The 17,881-nt window shown below is 44.7% G+C and overlaps 1 protein-coding gene across 1 annotated transcript in view; it reads left to right on the top strand.

The window, feature by feature from the left end:
- Positions 1 to 5,841, top strand: part of GALNT12 (polypeptide N-acetylgalactosaminyltransferase 12) — a 38,714-nt gene extending 32,873 nt beyond the window's left edge. Inside the window, exons 9-10 of the mRNA XM_029203763.1 lie at positions 3,257 to 3,403; positions 5,402 to 5,841. Coding sequence (XP_029059596.1) covers positions 3,257 to 3,403; positions 5,402 to 5,542 — 288 coding nt within the window. The 3' untranslated portion in view covers positions 5,543 to 5,841. The remainder of the gene's footprint in view (positions 1 to 3,256; positions 3,404 to 5,401) is intronic.
- Positions 5,842 to 17,881: the final 12,040 nt, after the last annotated feature.

Here is a 17,881-nt window from a genome sequence, read left to right on the forward strand (position 1 = left end):
CTCTCCCATCTCAGAGGCACAGGCCTGACACCTGGCCAGAGCACAAAGACCCTGTCAGCCACATGGCTCAGAAGAAAAGGGAGAAAAAAAGAAAGAAAGAAAAAAATAAGATAAAATAAAAAGTTATTAAAATAAAAAATAATAAAAATTATTAAAAATAAAAAATTAAAGAGTAATTTAAAAAAAGAAAGAAAGAAGAGAGCAACCAAACCAAAAAACAAATCCACCAATGATAACAAGTGCTAAAAACTCTACAAAAAAACCCCAAGAAACAGGGCTTCCCTGGTGGCGCAGTGGTTGAGAGTCTGCCTGCCGATGCAGGGGACACGGGTTCGTGCCCCGGTCTGGGAAGATCCCACATGCCGTGGAGCGGCTGGGTCCGTGAGCCATGGCCACTGAGCCTGCGCGTCCGGAGCCTGTGCTCCGCAACAGGAGAGGCCACAGCAATGAGAGGCCCGCGTACCACAAAAAAAAAAACAAAAAAAAACAAAACCAAGAAACAAAAAACAGACAGACAGAACCTTAGGACAAATGGTAAAAGCAAAGCTATATAGACAAAATCACACAAAGAAGCATACACATATACACTCACAAAAAGGAAAATATATATTTTTTTTTTTTAAAAAAAGGAAGAGAGCAACCAAATCAATAAACAAATCTACCAATGATAATAAACTCTAAATACTAAACTAAGACAAACATAAAACCAGAAACAAATTAGATGCAGAAAGCAAACCCCAAGTCTCCAGTTGCTCCCAAAGTCCACCCCCTTTTGGGATGATTCATTGTGTATTCAGGTATTCCAGAGATGCAGGGTACATCAAGTTGATTGTGGAGATTTAATCCGCTGCTCCTGAGGCTGCTGGGAGGAATTTCCCTTTCTCTTCTTTGTTCGCACAGCTCCGGGGTTCAGCTTTGGATGTGGCCCTGCCTCTGTGTGTAGGTTGCCTGAGGGCATCTGTTCTTCGCTCAGACAGGACGGGGTTAAAGGAGCAGCTGATTCAGGGGGCTCTGGCTCACTTAGGCCAGGGGGAGGGAGGGGTACGGATGCGGGGCGAGCGTGAGGCGGCAGAGGCCGGTGTGACGTTGCAGCAGCCTGAGGCCCGCTGTGCGTTCTCCCGGGGAAGTTGTCCCTGGATCACGGGACCCTGGCAGTGGCGGGCTGCACAGGCTCCCGGGAGGGGAGGTGTGGATAGTGACCTGTGTTTGCACACAGGCTTCTTGGTGGCGGCAGCAGCAGCCTTAGTGTCTCATGCCCATCTCTGGGGTCCGCACCGATAGCCTTGGCTCGCGCCCGTCTCTGGAGCTCCTTTAAGCAGCGCTCTTAATCCCCTCTCCTCGCGCACCAGGAAACAAAGAGGCAAGAAAAAGTCTCTTGCCTCTTAGGCAGCTTCAGACCTTTTCCTGCACTCCCTCCCGGCTAGCCGTGGTGCACTAACCCCCTGCAGGCTGTGTTCACGCCGCCAACCCCAGTCCTCTCCCTGCGCTCCGACCGAAGCCCGAGCCTCAGCTCCCAGCCCCGCCCGCCCCGGCGGGTGAGCAGACAAGCCTCTCGGGCTGGTGAGTGCTGATCGGCACCGATCCTCTGTGCGGGAATCTCTCGCTTTGCCCTCCGCACCCCTGTGGCTGCGCTCTCCTCAGCGGCTCTGAAGCTTCTCCCTCACCCCACCCCTGTCTCCACCAGTAAAGGGTCTTCCTAGTGCATGGAAACTTCTCCTCCTTCACAGCTCCCTCCCAGAAGTGCAGGTCCCGTCCCTATTCTTTTGTCTCTGTTTATTCTTTTTTTTTGGCCCTACCCAGGTACGTGGGGAGTTTCTTGCCTTTTGGGAGGTCTGAGGTCTTCTGCCAGCGTTCATTAGGTGTTCTGTAGGAGTTGTTCTACGTGTAGATGTATCTCTGATGTATTTGTGGGGAGGAAGGTGATCACGTCTTACTCTTCCGCCATCTTGAAGGTCTCTCCAGAATTAATTCTTAAATGAAATTATAGGATTTGATGTGTAGTGCCACATTGCAAAGCGGTTTTTAGGGCAGTTTCATCAGTCAGGGCCCAGGTAGATCCGTCTGGGTTAAGTGCTGAACTGCAAGCTGGGCAGGGGAGCAGGACCTGGAAGTTCTGAGGACCATAACAGGACCCTGGCCCGGGAAGCAGGCAAACCCGCCAGGGCGGGCCCAGGGGAGGATGCAGGAGAGAGCAAAGCATTGGTTCTGGACCTTCAAAGCCTTGCTGTCCTAAGTAAGGTGTCAGACACTGGAGACGAGGGGTGGGCATTCAAGTTTTCCTCCAACCTGGAGTCACCCCGATTCCATTTGAATATTATGCACCATTATGGTCAACAGTAAGCTTTCATAATTCGGACCCCTACAGCCTTAAAATTTTTAGGTTCTTCAACCCCCTTTAGAATAGCACTCCTCAAAGGTGTCCCCACCTGGTACCATCAGCATCACCTGAGAGCTTAGAAATGCAGATTCTCAGATCCATCCCATCCCTCCCCAACCCACCTCTTGTCTTGACCAGCTTTCAGGGAGATTTGTTTGAGAAGCAGTGCTCCATATGCCTTAAGAACAGTCACCTGTGTCAGAATCTCCTGGAAGCAAGGGGATGGATCATGGTGGATGGGTGGCTGTGTGTCTTGTTGGAAGTGTAAAAGTGCAGCTTCCTAGGCCCCATCTCAGACAGAAGGAATCCTCATTCCCTCTTTGGGAGTGGGGCCTGGAATCAGCATTTTTCCTAGGCACACTAGGGTAGGAAAACCATTGCTCTGAAGAACAAGTCCTCCTGTTAGCAGTCCTGTTGCCTGCTTGTGCACAGAACTTTTATAGTCTCCAAGGTATGGTTGCCTCCATTATATTTTGGGGGAAGGAGGAGGAAAGGAATGAAGAAAAGGAGAAGAAGTGGCTGGTCAAGGTCACAGAGAGCCCCTGACTGCTGGGACCCGTCCATCTTCTTTCCTGCCGTTCTGCAACAGCCTGGGGATAGGCACAGCGGGTGTGGGGTGACCCAGGAACCAGCCCCACCCTCACAATCTAGCAAACGAGAAGGGCATGAGAAAGGGCCCCTCCATTCATGCTTGCTAAGCACCCCTCCAGAGGTGCACGTGGTGCTCCGGGGACACAGGCTGGTGTTGGTGGGTGAGGGGAGAAGGCTGGATCCCAGCACCCACGCCCTGGTGACCCCAGGTTCTCATCCCTCTTTCTAAAGACTTCCCTCTTTGCACATCAGTGGGTAACTGGCACATGTTGGCCGCCCTGTTTCTAGTTTTTCGAGTACACGTCCCAGAATGAAATACGCTATAACACCCACCAGCCAGAAGGCTGCGTGGCGGTGGAGGCCGGAATGGATGTTCTCATCATGCATCTTTGCGAGGGAGCCACCCCAGAGGATCAGAAGTTCATCTTGCAGGAGGTAAGGGAGCTGTCTCACGCCTTCCTTGCTGTCACTCCTGGTCCCATGGGCTGCAGAGGGGAGTCTGGAAGTAAAGCGAGTCCCTAGCAAGTCTCAGGGATGTGCCCCCTATAGGAGACCAGGAACTTCACAGTGACCCCAAGGGATCCCATGGCATCCAGCACCGATAGCACTTTCCTTCTTTCCTCACTGTCCATTCCCTTTCAGTCTTCCTGTCCTCCTTACACTTTGAGCTGCGGCTGGCTGGAATGGGAAGAGGCGCTGTCGCCAATGTGTTCAGAGATCATGTGGGGTTCAAACGAGTGAAACAAATTGCCAAGTGTAAGGACATGAGGTTAGATCCAAGTAGAAGCCACTCCCGTTGTCTAAGTCTCATTTTTCCCAGCTCTAAAGTGGGGACAATAATCACAGCCTTGTCTACCTCTAGTGAAGAGTAGATGTATGGCCAGAAAGAGTCTTTGGAAGCTGTAAAGCTCTATAGACATTAATTGTTACTTGTATAGTAACCAAGAAAACCTCTCTGATGGAGTTAGTTCTCTATCAGAAGAGCCATTGTTGATTTGGAACTGGGTGTTATTTCACGCCTGAAAGGCACTACCTCTACCATGTTTGCAGTAAGCCCGTGGTGGGACTCATACATCAGTCATCTCCAAAGACTCACTAAAAAAGCACTTGAGGGAATAAATCCAAAGAAAATAATTCAAAAGAAAGAATTAGTTCACTTTTATGTCAATGGAAAGCTTTCATTCCCAGCCTGGCCCCAGGGATAGAAAGATTCATCTATACTACTTATAAATGGATTAATTCTAAGTATAATTAGAAGTTGGAATATGCTTTCCTGTAGAAAGTGTTATGATTAGCAACGAAATTTGCAGGTTTCCTTGAAAAGCCAGGCACCATAGTGCTGTCTATGTGATATAAAAAATAATAGGGAAAAATATTTTTGTAAACCCCAAAAGTTTTGTCCTTCCCTTCTTTCTTCCAACTGGAAGCCATTGTAAGCCCTCAAAGAAGAGTAATGCAAGGTAGAAATCATGAAATTGGTTTGAAATGTCGTTAAAATTTTACCTTAAAAATCTTTAATTTCAGTGACCATTTAAGCAAGTTTCTTTAGAAGGGTGGGAGGAGGGAAGTTTTAATTATTTACTTTCACATTATTCTAAAGGCAACTTATGAGCACCTTTAAAGGCTTTCCAGATTAATATTATTGAGATTCTTTTGCATCTAATTTTACTTCCAAGGGTTCTGTTTCCCTGGAACAGGTATGCCACTTATTCTGCCCTTTTGCTGCTCAACCATGATGAAGTTCCTTGGGGGCTGTACAGCTTACACCAGAGAGAGACGGAGGGAAAAAAATAAGCTCCAGAACTTGGGGAGAGACTTGCCGAGTTAACTCAGCAACAGTTGGGGAAAGAAGAAATGGGTGAGGCGTTAGACAGGGTCATTGTCCTTCGGGGTTTGGGAACTGGCATTGTTTGCAGAACCCGCTTCCTCTCTGGTGACCTGTCCCCTCACCCAGCTGGTCTGTGGCTGAGCTGGGACTAAAGCCAAGTTTCCAGATTCTCCACTTAAATACATAGGAGAAAGAGACTACCAGAGATGGAATTAGTTGACCTAAGAGAAGTGGAAGAGATTAATAAAGGATCTTTGATCCTGGTTACCCTGAAGGAAAAGAACATCAGCAAGGGTGAGATATAGGGTCTGACCGATCCCAGAACAGCCAGCAGGTGGCACCGTCGGCCCTGACGGTAGAGTCACGGACCTCATGAAGAGCTCCGGGGAGAGACAAGCATGACATACGTTTCTACACGGTTGGCCCTCTCTATGCACAGACAGTCATAGGCTGCCTTCATACCTGCAGACACTCACTACTCAATAAATATTTCTGAAATAGTAAAAATCACCCTGAGCACTTAACAACACATTTTAAGGAAAAGATACTTTCTGAGGAATTGCTTATAATTATCTTGAACACCCAATGTCTATTATCTTTTGTAGGATGGTTCTTTATTTCATGTACAGTCCAAGAAATGTGTTCAGGCTGAGAGGAAGGAATTGAGCGACAGTTTTGTACCACTCTTACGAGACTGTACCAACTCAGATCATCAGAAATGGTTCTTCAAGGAACACATGGTATGAAGTGTCACTGTACTACGGAGCCCACCTAGAGGAGATGGGGGAGCCCCTGGACTCCGTGTTTAACAGACTTAGCTAAGCACAGAGACAGACACACCAAACACTTGGCTGCTCTTCTTTTCATAAGGAAATCATTTTGTGATTTGTGAAAGTGATGTTGGCTTTAATAAAAATGTGAATAAGCTTTGTACTGATTTTGAAAACTTTAAAATTGTTCCCAAATACCCTGTTTTCAAAGGGTAGTCTTAAAATGTTAACTCTAGGTATTCAGAGAATTAAAAGCTTTAACTATTTTTCTATCAAGATGTATATTCTACTGTCATGTCTTTTTATTCCCCTTAGCAAAAAGGTAAATATTTTATTTTGGTATTTGAAAGGATTCCCAGGTATGAAGATGTTTGCATGGAAATTAGACTCATGCAATGTACTTTGCATAAATTGATAATACCTCAAACACTGGGTTAAGATTTTTCTCATTGTAGATAGGTGGACACTGGAACATTATATTGATTCCTTCAGGTCATTGAGATAATCTAGATTTATTTAATAAAGAATGCTACTTGGTTATGTGTTGCTGTCATAGTCAAAACTTTATGTTAGTCAAAGAGGACTCACCAAAGCTGAAACTTCAAGGGAACAATTTGATGTACTGGGCTAATATAAACTTCAACTGCACAGAGTAGACTTCTGACAATGCCTAGCTATGGGATGGCTGGCTACTTTTAGTAATTACCACAATGACTTTAAAACATGTTTATATCATTTTTAATTTTTATCACACATTAGTGTCAGGGAGAAATGTAATGCTGTATGTGAAATTCAGTTTTCAAATTTGTTCATTAATAATATTTGGTCATTTCAATCCGTGTTAGATTTTGTGCCACAGCAGCTACTGCAGTTTCTCTTCATAATTCTGATTTGTGAACGATCCCAGATCTACTTCTGAGATCTTGTCAACTTGATGAAGTCAATATGAGTGATTTTTTTTTAAAAAAGCAAGAACATTGCCAATCTTTGTTTTTGCAGTCAGTCAGATGTGAGAGATGACACATGTCTTCAATTGATTAAAAAGCATCAAATTTTGTCTCAGGCTCTTTTTTACACATTCCCCTTTGAGGGATGCAGTTTAACAATTAGCCAGGAACAAATCCAGTTCACCTGGCTTGGATCAATCTGATGCATCTTAACCACTCTGAACTTCAGTTTCTTCATCTGTGCAATGAGAATAATGAAACCAAGCTTGTGGGGCACTTGTGAGGATTAAATAACATGGAGCAGGTGAGGGCTTAGCTTAGTCCCTGGCATACAGTATGGGTTCATTAAATTTCTGTTTTCAAAAATGCACTTTATAAAATGTGAAGCACAGTAAACATCAGTAGGTGTTTATTCAAAAATAAATATTAAATAATTTAGTTATTTTATCTTTACAGGATTAAATAGCTCCTCAGCAGGCAGGAATACGATATGAACTCCTTCCAGCACAGCTCAGTTCTCCTGTAAATGTAATATGCTGTGAGGCCAAAGCTTCCCTCCTCCATTGTGGTAACTTATAAAGCAGGTGAGATGCCCCCTCGGCCTGTAATGGAGGTAAGAAGTCCTGCCCTGCCCCCTCCTCCCGCCCTTCCTGCAGTATCAGTCTGAGCTCCATTGAAGGGGTGTCAGCCCCTCCCAGAGTATAGGAAGACAGTTCAGGCAGACAGAAAATTAATGCTGATCAAATTCATAATGAGTGCTGGGAGTCTACACAAGCATTTTTGGGTGTGTTCACTGGACACTGCCGGTAATTAGCTTTGCTTGAGAAGTCATCCCTCTTACTCTCGCCAGCGGTTTCTACGTGGTAATTTTTAGGATGGAAGAACTAATAAAAATATTCAGGGTGTCCAGGAAGATATTTTCAGACTGTAAGGCAATTTACAATATTTTGAGGAATCTTCCCTTCACTAATGGATGAGGAGTCTCAGCCTGGGTAGGTCTCCACCTGCCCCACTGGAAGGTATGGATTGGCCTCCAGTCCTGTTGTGTGGAGTCAGGATCTTGGGGGCCAGCCCCAGCTGGGGTAGGTTGCTTCACCTGCTAGCACTCATTTCCTCATCTGCATGATATGGATAAGAATGTCCTCTGTTAAGTTCTCAGATATATTTTTTAGTTACTTTTTTAGCAGTTGCCCTAAGGGATTATATTATGCTTCCTGGATTTATTACAATCTTCTTCATTCTTAGTATTGAGTTAATCTGAGTAAAATTTAGCAAATTTGTATCAGTATAGCTCCTGTCTCCTCCCCTGTGCTATTATGGACATATATGTTATATCTATATGTTATAAACTCAGTAACAGAGTGGTTTAGGTCTTGCTTTAAATAGTAAGAGAAAAAGAAAAAATATGCACATATAATATACACACAGTCTCTTATATTTACCCATCTATGTACCATTTTCCATGCTCTTCATTACTTCCTGTGAATCTGAGTAACCCTCTGGTGTAATTTTCTTTCAGTATAAGGCCTTTCTTTGGTATTTCATCTAGGATAGATATGTTAGCAATAAATTCTCTCAGTTTTTGTTTATTTGGGAATGATTTTATTATGCTTTCAGTTTTTGGAAAGATAGTTTAGCTGGATATAGAATGCTAGTTGACAAGGATTTTTTTCTTTCAGCACAGTGAATTTGGGATTACACTACCATAGTGTCACCATTGTTTTGACTGAGAGGTCATCCATTAATCATTTTGTTACCTGTATGGGATGAATCATTTTTCTGTTGCTGCCTTTAAGATGTTCTCTTTGTCTTTCAGCAGTTTAAGATATGTGTAAATGTGGTTTGTATTTATTGTACTTGGAGTTCGTTGAGCTTGGAATGTAATTTAATGTTTTAAAAATCAATTTGGGAAGGTTTTAGCCATTATTTCTTCAAATATTTTTTCTGCCCCTTTCTCTGTTCTTCAAATTGGATAATTTCTGATGATCTATCTTTAAATTCACTATTTTCTTCTGTCAAATCAAAACTATTAAGCTATGTAGTCATTTTATTCCAGTAGTCATTTTTTGTAGTCATTTTTTTTCAACTCTGAATATCCATTTGGTTCTTTTCAGTAGTATCTGTTTCTCTGTTGAGATTTCCTATATATTGACTCATTGTTAGCATATTTTCCTTTAGTTCTTTAATTATAGTTTTCTTTAATTATTTGAATATATTTTTAATAGCTGCTTTGAAGGCTCTGTAACTTAGCAGCTTAAAACGTTAAATATATTATCTTACAGTTCCTGTAGGTCAAAATTTTGCACGTGGCTCTTTTTTTTTTTTTTTTTTTTTTATGGCTGCGTTGGGTCTTATTGCTGTATGTGGGCTTTCTCTAGTTGTGGCGAGCAGGGGCTACTCTTCATTGCGGTGCGCAGGCTTCTCATTGTGGTGGCTTGTCTTGTTGCAGAGCATGGGCTCTAGGTGCTCGAGCTTCATTAGTTGTGGCTCATGGGCTCTAGAGCACAGGCTCAGTGGTCGTGGCACACAGGCTTAGTTGGTCCGCGGCATCTTCCCGAACTAGGGCTCGAACCCGTGTCCCCTGCATTGGCAGGCAGATTCTTAACCACTGTGCTGTGCCACCAGGGAAGTCCCTTGCACATGGCTTGACTGGATTCTCTGCTCAGGGTCTCCCAAGGCTTCAGTCAAGGTGTCCACCACGGCTGTGATCTCATCTGTGATCTCACTGATTGTTGGCTGAATTCAATTTCTTGAGGCTGTAGAACTGAGGACCTCAGCTCTAAAAGGCCATTTTCCATTCCCTGCCATATGGCCTTCTACACAACATGACAGTTTTCTTCTTCAAGGCCAGTAGGAGAATGTCTGTTGCTGATTCTTATCTCTTTTAAGCTCTCACTTGATCTAGTCAGGTTGACCCAGGATAATCTTCCTTCTGTTAACTCAGAAGTCAACTGATTAGGGACCTTGATTACATCCAGGTAATTCCTTCTCTGGAGTGATATGCCATCATATTCACAGATCCTGCACACAGTCAAGGGGAGGGGATTATATTCGGCATGTGTACCAGGAGGCAGGAATCTTGGGGGGCCATCTTAGACTTCTGCCTATCACTGTGCACCTTTGATCCCCAATAATTCACATCCCTTACACGCAAAATACATTCACTCCCTCCCAAGGTTCCCAAGAGTCTCATCTCATTACAGCATGAGTTCAAAGTCTAAATTTTCATCATCTAAATCTAAATCTCATCAGCTAAAAGTCCAAAATCTAAATCAGGTCCAGGTCCAGGTGCAGCTCATTTCAGTATATGCAGCTGCTAGGACACCGTTGCTCTCCATCTGTTACACTGAAGAGGCCATTTATCCACCCCAATACTCCCAACATACAGTGGTAGGAAGACATAGGATAATGTTTATAGATATTCTGGCTCAAACAGGGGGAAATGAAAGTCAAAAGGAGTCATGGGTCCATAATTGTTTTGAAATCAGGTAAATGTTTGACTTTTCTTGATTCAATTTCAAGACCTGGGAATAGTCATCAGGGGCTTTTGGCTCTTCCCTCTGGGCACGTGGTTCCACCTTCTTGTCATCCTTACTATTTTATGAAAAGTAACACACGTTTGCAGCTGAGTCGTTTTGTGAGCCTGCTTCCCACCAGTAGAATTTTGGTTGTCCAACCTCCTCTTCATTTTGTTCTCTCTCTCTCTGTCCCATTTTGTCCAAGCTGGCGGGATTTCTCTTCTTTTTTTTTTTGTTTTAATATTTATTTATTTATATATTTATTTGGCTGTGCTGGGTCTTAGTTGTGGCATGCGGGATCTAGTTCCCTGACCAGGGATCAAACCTGGGCCTGCTGCATTGGGATCATGGAATCTTAGCCACTGGACCACCAGGGAAGTCCCCCCAGCTGGCAGGATTTCTGCTGAGATAATTCTCAAGAACTTTGTGGTCTTTCATGGATTCACTGCTTTTCACTCCATTAGACGGAAGCCACATCCACTAGATCTTTTCAAACAAATCCCTTTTCTCTCTTGGCCTCCTGTTGAGAAGGCTGAGTGATAATGACCTTCAGCTTCCTGGATGCCCCTGGTGTAGTCAAGAAGATCCATGACATGCACACACTCTTTATCTCTTAAAAGGGCCCTTTGTGTGACTGAACGTTCTGCGCTTTTGATCTTTCTGAGGTTTTAACAAAAGATTGTACAGTCACACACTCAGTCTTTTCTCTATGCCACATTTTCAGTAGCCATTCTGATTTTTAGCCTCTTTTGCCATCTGGAGAGGCTGAAAATTTTCTAAATAATTCAGTCCTACTTAATTTTTGTATAACAGTTTTCCCTCTGAATAATCTCTCTCCTCTTTCATTTTACCATAAGCAGCAAGAAGAAACCAGGCAGCATCTTCAGCACGGCTTGGAAATCTCCTTAGCTATATAACTAGGTTCATCCCTTAAAAATTCTACATAGCTGCTGGAGACGATTTTGCTAAGCTTTCTGCCACTATATAATAAGGATCTCCTTTTTCCACTTTCTAATAACATGTTCCTCACTTTCTTCTTAACCTTCACCAGCAGCATCCTCAACATTTATATTTCTGCTAACAGTCTGTTTAATTAAGGAAATTTAAGCTTTCTCTATTATATGCTGCAGAATTCCTCCAGCTTCCTCCTACTGCCCAATTCTAAAGCTGCTCCTACATTTTAGGTATTTCTTACAGTGTCATCTCACTCCCAGGTACCAAAATCTTTATTAGTTTTCTATTGCTGCGTAATAGATTGCCTCAAATATAGTGGCAAATAGAGTGGTTCCCGTAGGTCATAAGTCTGGACATGGCTTAGCTGGGTTCTCTGCTCTTGATCTCACTGGCTGAAATCAAAGTGTTGGCCAGGGCAGCTATCTCATCTGGGACTTGGGCTCTTCTTCCAAGCCCACTGTTCGTTGGCAGAACTCAGTTCCTTGAGGTCGTGGGACTGCAAACCTCAGCCTCTAGAGGTCGCTTGCTGAGAGATTCTCCTGCTGGCTTTGAAGAAATCAGCTGCCATGTTGTGATGGGCCATGTGGCTGGGACCTGAGGTGGCCTCTGGGAGCTCAGAGTGGTCAAGTTCATGTTGAATTTGTGGAAACAAAGACTCATCAGTATGATTATTACATTAATAACAATGTAGACAATGCAGGTGCCTTTGAAACTCTGGCTCAGGGATGCCCATCTCATCAGATGCCTACTTACCATTCCAGAAGATTCCTTTTTGAAAACTTGTAAAAATTCCCAAGAACCTGAACCTTCGTTGCATGACAGTCTCCTTACACGTGAGTTGGGAAGGATTTGTTTTATTTATATGGGTCGATTCTGGATATGTGTTAAAGGGAAATTTCCTGCACTAACGAGCTTCCCTTTTCTCCTCCTATGAAAGCAGTACTTTTCACAATTTAATGTGCATGGGAATCACTTGACATCTTGTTAAAAGGTAGATTCAGGTTCAGCAGGTCTGGGATAGGCCTTGAGGTCCTGCATTTCTCACAAGCACGCAGGTGATGCCACACTGGATCAAATTTTGAGTAGCAGATTATTCAAGTGAGAATAAGAATGCAGGTCCTGGTTGCCTGGTCACTGGTGTCTATTCTCACACACACACTAGATGGTGTTGTCAGCTCAGGAAATATCACAATGCTTTAGTTGCAGGCGTGTCTGTTGATCTAAAAGAATCCTCCAAATCTCAGGTCCATGGGATGCAGACCTGGAAGGCACCCAGAGATCATCCTTTGCCCAGTGGGTGGAGGTGGTAATGAGGCCCATGAGGGAAGGGGGTTGCCTGAGATCACACAACAAGTTAGGGACAGCGTTTTCTTTGTCAATACCTGTCAGTCTATGTAGTAATCAGTGTTCTAAATTTGGCCTGGGTGTGTTTTTCTTAAAGTGTTAAATTGGTACTCTGTTTAAAAAAATTGTATCTTCAAATATTGGCTTGCTGTATTACATTAAATTATAAAAAGGAAAATTAGTTTCCTATCTTGATAAGAAGTTCTAAAGACTTTGCCACATGGTTTGTTGTATCATAGCCGCAACGTTTATTTAAGCAAGTGGGGTTGGAAATGCTGGCCTCTTACAGTCTCCTAATGTTTGTGAGATTTAATGCACTGTACACCAAATTTTTCACACTTAGACACAACTTTAGAGTTTTGTTTCCAAGAGTTTTATTTTGTTTGCTCCTATAAAGTCAGCCGAGTGAGGACTGCTGTCTCCTTTTTATTATCAGCATCTGCTGACTGATAATAATAATAACAATAATACCATGAGTTGGGCACCGCTCTAAGCACTTCATGTAAATGAGCTAATTTAATGCTGAAAACACCCAGCAACTAGGTGTTGGTCCTCCCCTCCCCTCAGCTTCCCCCATCCCCAGTTTAAAGGTGAGGACACTGAGGCTCAGAGAGTGTAGGGAACTTGTCTCAGGTCACACAGCTAATCAGGGGCAGTGCTAGAATTGAACTCAGATGGTCTTACTCCAGAGCTCAGTTGTAACTCCTGGGACCTGGGACCTCCTGGAGGGGAGAGGAGGCGACTTGCCCAAGTCAGGCAGCTCGTACACCCTGGCCACAGCCCTCCCCTCACTCTTAGTCCAGTTACAGCACACTGCTGGTCATGGCACGAGAATTAATGAGAGTCTGTCCTGCTTGGAGAGTACAGGGGTCACAGCAGAGTCACGTCTCTGGGCAAGTGCCACGTCAGGGAGCAGAGCCAAGCATAGAGCTCCAGGCTCAGAGCCGCTGGGGGCGCAGACCTGCTCCTCCAGGTGCCATTGTCCTGGTGGGCTCCGTTTTGCCCACACCTACACTCGGCCCTCTTTCTCTTTAAAACGAGGCAAGAGTAGGAAGGCAGGATTCAAGAAGAGGGTGGGGGGTGTTTCTTCAATTTTTCCTTTGAGATTCTTGCTGCAAAGCCAAGGAGGCCCACAGTCCATGGCCAGATCCCCTGCGGTTGCCCCATCCAGCACTTTGCTGTCTTTGGAGGGTTTAGAGCCCGTGGGACTGAGAGTTCTGTCCCATCTGCCATGTCATGATTGCTCTGTGAATCATCTCGAACCTTCTTTTACAAGGCAAGGGTCAGTGGAACTGATTGCTCATCAGACTGTTAAGATGGTTATTTCAGTGTCCTAAAAAGAAATTGCCCGATGGGTGTGTCTATTGGGCAGCTCTGGTTATTAACTCAACAGTGATTGCACAGCACCACTGGATTCTGACTGCCAACTGTTATAAAAGGAAGCAAGTTACTGGGTTATAGAATTTGCAGGGACTTTACAAGTCATGTGTTCAACTCCCTCCTAAGCAGGAGTCCCTCCTTGTCCCCAGCAGTGGCCAGCCAGCCCTAGCTTGCCCACTGCTGGTGGGGGGATTCTCCCCCCTTCACAGGTCATCCGCTGTGTTCTTGGACAACTTCTTACGAGGCTGAAATCTGTCTCTCTGTAGCCTCCTTACTGCTCTGGACCCCCCGCTTGGAGGCCACCCAGCATGTGTGCTCTCTCTTCCCCTCAGAGATTCAAGGAGAGAGGATATGTGTCTCAATCTTCTCTCCTCCAGGCTGTCAGCCCTCCCTTCTTCAAAACATCATTATGGAATGTGGTTTTCACTGGAGTTCTGTGAGGGAGTAAAGATAGACGCTTGCATTAAATCTTCTGCATTTAACCGAAGGTCAAGACTCCATTCCCCATCCCTGCAGAGAAGTCTCATCTAGCTCAGGACCCCCCAAGTGCTCTGAGGGCAGTGAAACGACATTAGTGGGCTGTAGGGTGGGACAGCAAGAGGGAGAGAAATGGTATAAGAGAAACTTCATTTTCCGTAATAGGAAGTCAGTAATAATGGTCTAAAACTGAAAAATCATGAGAAAGCAGGGCTAATGTGTTATTTGAAGTTCTGAGGCAAATACTGGAAGAAATTGCCGAAAATGTTGAGAGGAGGGGCTCTCTTGAGAGCCAGATCTGGGTAGGGCTGGGACAGGGGACTGCTGATTTTATTATGAACCTTGAGTGCTATTAGGCTTTTTAAGCTAAGCACATGTACTTAAGCAAGTGTATTTGTTGAAAATGATCTTTAAAAATTCTCCCAAATGGAGTCTGGGCTCAAAGTCTTGTTAGTAGAGAAACAATTAGGGGCCTAGGTTTGGCTTTATTTGGCAGGGTAGATTTAAAAGACATTGGGATATGTAGAAGGACAGACCTGGATATAAATTTGGTCTGGTGAACTTGCCAGCTTTGTGACTTCGGGCAAGTTACTTAACCTCTCTGAGCCACAGTTCCTCATCTGTAAAATAGAGGCAGTGCTAGGACCTAACTCTAGGGGGTTGTGAGGATTAAATGAGATGAGGCAGGCTCAGGGCACCCAGCAGAATGGGGGCTCAGGGCCCATTTCCTGGCCACAGATTCTCTGTTGCTCGATCCCAGAGATATCCTGAGGACCAGAGCAGCTGTCAGAAAAAACACGTGTCTCAACTCCTGCCTGCAGAATGTTTGCTCTTCATAGAAGTCCTGGATTCAGTGCCTTATGGCAGAACAAACAAGCAGGAGTCCTTAATGGTTCCTAGTCCTCCTTCCCTCTCCATCCTCAAGGAAATTAGCTTTTTGTGTGTGTGTGTGTGGTACGTGGGCCTCTCACCGTTGTGGCCTCTCCCGTTGCGGAGCACAGGCTCCGGACACGCAGGCTCAGCGGCCATGGCTCACGGGCCCAGCTGCTCCGCGGCATGTGGGATCTTCCCGGACCGGGGCACGAATCCGTGTCCCCTGCGTTGGCAGGCGGACTCTCAACCACTGCGCCACCAGGGAAGCCCGGAAATTAGCTTTTTAACCCTTCTCCTCTCATAACTAGTTCATCTCTGGGAAAACTTTGAACCCAAGAGCAGCCGGGGGTTGGGGGTCACTTCAGTTCAATTTTTTTGCCATGAAGTGGGGGCACTGCTCCTCGAGAGGGGCCAAGAAGGGGGCCACCAGGCCAGTTCATCCTTTGTGCCTGCGGGTAGGGGACAGGAGCAATAGCCTCAGCCTCTCTGCAAAACCCTAGCAAGCCACGGGATTTGGAAGACTTGGGGAGCTTGTCCTGAGGTAGACTAGGCTCAGCTCACTCCTTTTGGAACCAGAAACTGAGGCAAAATAAAACTGCCTTTTCTGGGTAGGATTCTGGACAGTTCTGGGAACTTGTCTGCAAAACAAATTGATTTATGGGGATCCAGCTGTGAGGAACTGTACAAAACAGGGATCAGAGGAGATATACTCCAGATGTGGCTTCATTAAGGTCAGGGGTAGAACAATGGGATTGAAAGACTTCCGAGGTCCATTGGGCCATGGAGACTTCGAGAAAGTATGGCCAAGGGCCTGTGGCTTCCAGCTGCTGATTCCGAGCTGTAAAACAGCTTTGAACTCATTCTGTCCAACCTCTTGAAACTACAGGTGGGGACCCCAAGGCCCAGAGAGGGAAGGGGCTTACCCAGCATCACACATGGAGGGGAGACAAGGCTGGACCCAGAAGCCACATCTGCTGCTGCTGGTACCAACATGTGTCTCATCACCCACCCCTGCCTCTCACTCCTGCCTTTTAGAATCCAGCCCAAGGTTGTTTTCTTAATCAAAAGTTGAGGGAAGACTTAACTCTGCCACACTCTGATGGTAACTTGCCCAGTGAGGAGACCAGTCTCACCCTAATGCTGGGGGGAAAGCTCCCTCCCCACTTCACGGGCTGCTGAGACCCTGGTGACACCTTCTGTTGGAGCAGTCGGTCCCTGTGCTTCTGGAGCTGGAAGTGGTACTTTGTTAGGTGCCTGTTCCCTGTCCTCTGAGGGTGAGGGCAGGATGCCCTCCTACTGCATTGCCTGTATTGGGAATGAATTTCAGTTTTTTTTTAATGTAGTTTTTTTTTTTTAATATTACAGCTATTATTTATTTATTTTATTTGGCCATGCCTCAGGGCACGTGGGATCTTAGTTCCCCGACCAGGGATCAAACCTGTGCCCCCTGCATTGGAAGCGTGGAGTCATAACCACTGGACCGCCAGGGAAGTCCCAGATTTCAGTTTTCTGAAGCTTGGAAATGAGATTCACATTTGGCAGAATCTCAAATCAAGTCTGGTCTCCCACTTCTACTACAGCATTCCTGACATGTCTCTCTCTCTTTTTTTTTTTTTTAATTTTTAAATATTTATTTATTTGGTTGTGCTGGGTCTTAGTTGTGGCAGGCAGGCTCCTTAGTTGTGGCTCGAGGGCTCCTTAGTTGCGGCTCACTGGCTCCTTAGTTGTGATATGCAAACTCTTAGTTGCGGCATGCACATGGGATCTAGTTCCCCAGCCAGGGATCAAACCCAGGACCCCTGCATTGGGAGCGTGGAGTCCCAACCACTGCGCCACCAGGGAAGTCCCATCTTCTTTTTTTTTTTTTAAACACTTTATTTTTTCCAGATTATTAAAAAATATATATGCTCAGCTGAAAATTTGGAAACTATGCAAGAATATAAAGAAATCACTTAAGTTCTCACAACCCAATGACAGCACCATTTGGAAGCATTTCCTTCCAGTCTTTTTTCATTATTACAATTCCTTTTATTTGGCTGGAATTGGCTCAATATTAGCTTTTGCCAAATGAACATGGTTCTGTCCTTTGGGGAAATGCAGAATTAGTCTCCTTCCTCTGCCTATAACAGGGGTGTAGATGTGTGACAACAATATGCACGTCCAGATTCTTCCCTCCTCTGGGAGAAAATTGCAACTCCATTTTAAATGCCAAGGTTTTTAACAGTTATGGTCATTGCCATTTATTAAGAGCGTGCTACTTAAAAGGCACTGAACTAATATTTTCATACATTGTTTAATCTTCACAACAGTCTTACAAAGGAGGTATTTTCTAGCTTCAATTTATAGAGGAAGACACTGAGGCTCAGAGAGAATGGGTCCCATTTGAACTGATGGGAATTGAGTTCAGTGAGATTATCACCTCCCTTAATCTGGCTTTTTTATCTTTATTAATGCAGCCTTACTAAAACTGCCTCTTGAATGCCAGACTTGCAAATCACACCTTTACATTTGTTCCTGACAAATTTATCTCCTTGATTCTGGCCCACAAAGATCTTTTTTTTTTTTTCTCTTGTGATAATCTCTCTGATGCAACATGACTCATGTAGAATTCCTAGCAATGATTAAAAAAAAAGGAAAAGAAAACCCTCCTAGCACATTGCCTGGCACATAGTACTCACTCAGTACCTGGTTGCTATTATTATTATATGAGGTGGGTGACACTGTTTGTTTGGTTACCTGGGTTTCCCTCTGTTCCCCACAAAACACAGAACAATGTGCTAAAAGTAGCATTGTGCTAAGGAGGGGTCCAACCACAGTGGTTG

This window comes from Monodon monoceros, unplaced genomic scaffold (assembly GCF_005190385.1).
Source record: "Monodon monoceros isolate NGI ecotype Baffin Bay Population unplaced genomic scaffold, NGI_Narwhal_1 Super_Scaffold_5, whole genome shotgun sequence".
NCBI lineage: Eukaryota > Metazoa > Chordata > Mammalia > Artiodactyla > Monodontidae > Monodon > Monodon monoceros.